The 2214-nt window shown below is 39.7% G+C and overlaps 1 protein-coding gene across 2 annotated transcripts in view; it reads left to right on the top strand.

The window, feature by feature from the left end:
• gabrb3 (gamma-aminobutyric acid (GABA) A receptor, beta 3) overlaps positions 1-2214 on the top strand; it is an 89689-nt gene that overhangs the window by 43883 nt on the left and 43592 nt on the right. The window contains exons 1-3 of one of the 2 annotated variants that reach the window (XM_015398912.1): positions 1317-1690; positions 1763-1854; positions 1956-2023. In XM_015398912.1, coding sequence (XP_015254398.1) covers positions 1608-1690; positions 1763-1854; positions 1956-2023 — 243 coding nt within the window. In that variant the 5' untranslated portion in view covers positions 1317-1607. Of the gene's footprint in view, positions 1-1316; positions 1691-1762; positions 1855-1955; positions 2024-2214 lie in introns of those variants that run through there. The other variant, XM_015398911.1, reaches the window with a different exon arrangement.

Genomic DNA, 2214 nt, shown 5'->3' with positions numbered 1-2214 from the left:
GGTGAGTGTATACTCTAATTTTATCATAATCAACTGGGTTTTGGTCTTTTTGGTACAGACATAAAACTTTACTATGGCCCTTTAAGGGACCAGTTTAACTAAAAATGCAAGAGTGGTTTTTGCCAGCGTCCCCAGAAGTCAACTGATGTTTTTCTATGTTGCAAACTGATTACCAACCCAGGCAATGGATCACTCGAGTTGCTTCTGGGTTGTTGTTTTTTTATTTGTTTTTTATGTGCTTGTTTTTTGCTCAGTAAAAAGCTTAAAATGAAACCACCTTAAGTAGAAATTCAACTTAGTATAGATAAAGGTACAAAGGTAATATTAATTTAGTTTTTTGTACGGTTTATAAAAAGACCACAGAAGAAAGGACATCTTGAAGAATGAGCAAAAGGAAGAGATATTTCTAAAGAGATTCGGATTGAATATTTGAAATAAAAAAGCATAGTACAGGAAATGTGACTGGTGTGGGGAGGAAGATATGAAGTGTTAAAGATTTGTCTCTCTGTGTTTACACCTTGAAGCTCTATCTCTCTGGTTGTTTTTCCTGAAAAGAGATCAGTCGGGATATCTCTTTAAATAACACTTCATAATGTAGATGTATTACATAACCATGAGACATGACAACAGATTCTGATAGAAATTGTAGAGAAGTTCCTCAGAGTGTACAGAAGGAAGCTGCTCACCTCTCAGTCAGTGGCCCGATTGATAGTTAAAGAGGCATTTTGAAGGACGGTGCTCTCATTCCATTCCCAAATCTTTGCTACATACAAAATGAAGATTATAACTGTGTATCCTGATAGAGGAACTGTCTTAATTAGATAAACTATTGGGGAAAACATCAGTTCTGACACGCAACAGGCAGCTAATATTAAGGTGAAATAAACCAACACATCATCAATGATAAATATCCTAACAAAAACAATATAATTTTATTATATAATATTAGATAAAGCCTGAATTTGTATTATTTTTTGCTTGTTTAACTTTTTTACATTGTATGTAAACTGCAAATTGCATGCACAAATCTCATCACCTTTTGCCCAGAATGTACTTGAAAAAATAAGGTTTTCAGAAACTAAAAATAATAATAATAATAATAATAATAAAAAAAGCAAATAATTATTTCTTGAAAAATTATTTACATAATCAGGGGACCCACTTCTGCCCCCACAACCTGTAAATCCTAGCTCCGCCCCTGCTTATGATCTGTGTTGTCCGCACCTTAAACAAACTGCGGATGTAGTTCAGAAATCACGTGCTCTGATAATATAGATCTACATCATCTACTCAACTCCAGAAAGTCTTCTTAGCAGGACTGATCTTCCCTTTCCGGATCTCCTGGTATTATTTTACAGAGAGCAGCGCTAATTAGCGGACTTAGAGTTTATTGTTAGCAGTGAACAATAGATAAACTCTGTCCTAAAAGTGCTGGAAGCTGGAAGCAGCCTCCACCCAGAGGAGGATGGGAGGGCGCAGCGGCCAGCGCGCTGCGGCGCGGGGCGCCTCCATCCATCCAGGTTACCGCTGCTGCTCCCTCCCTGAGTAGCTGGAGCTTTCATTTGCTCCTTTAGAAAAAAAAACTTTACTCCGACAGTGATAGAGGGATGTGGGGGAGTCAGAGGAGTCAGAGGACAGGGCTGCTGGTTGCGCTGCCGCTGGCTGTGGCTGTGCTGTGCTGCGCCCAGAGGTGAGTGTGTCAGTGAGGGGGGCCAACCAGGCGCTAACCGGACTTTATTCCTCTTTGCCTTCTGTTTTTCAGCGTCAACGAACCGGGTAATATGTCGTTTGTCAAAGAGACGGTGGATAAACTGTTAAAAGGATATGATATTCGTCTCCGGCCAGACTTTGGAGGTAGGACTCTGGATATTTATTAATTCACTTTTTCACCTTGTCTTATTTTGATTGTGTTGAAATGATTTCCAATGATTTATTTTTTCATCATTTTATTTTAGGTGCACCGGTTGCTGTTGGCATGAGTATCGATGTGGCCAGTATAGACCTGGTATCAGAGGTCAATATGGTAAGTTCTGTTTAAAGTCCATCCATCCCTCCTTCCATCATCCTTCTATCCATTCATCCATCCATTCACCAACCCATCCATCCTTCCTTCCATCCATCCATCCATCCATCCATCCCTCCATCATCCTTCTATCCATTCATCCATCCATCCATCCATCCATCCCTCCATCATCCTTCTATCCATTCATCCAT

The sequence above is a fragment of the Cyprinodon variegatus genome, unplaced genomic scaffold (genome assembly GCF_000732505.1).
Source record: "Cyprinodon variegatus isolate N-32 unplaced genomic scaffold, C_variegatus-1.0 Scaffold972, whole genome shotgun sequence".
Lineage (NCBI taxonomy): Eukaryota > Metazoa > Chordata > Actinopteri > Cyprinodontiformes > Cyprinodontidae > Cyprinodon > Cyprinodon variegatus.
The sequence above is the reverse complement of the archived record's forward strand: the minus strand, read 5'-3'. Positions and strand labels throughout refer to the sequence as shown.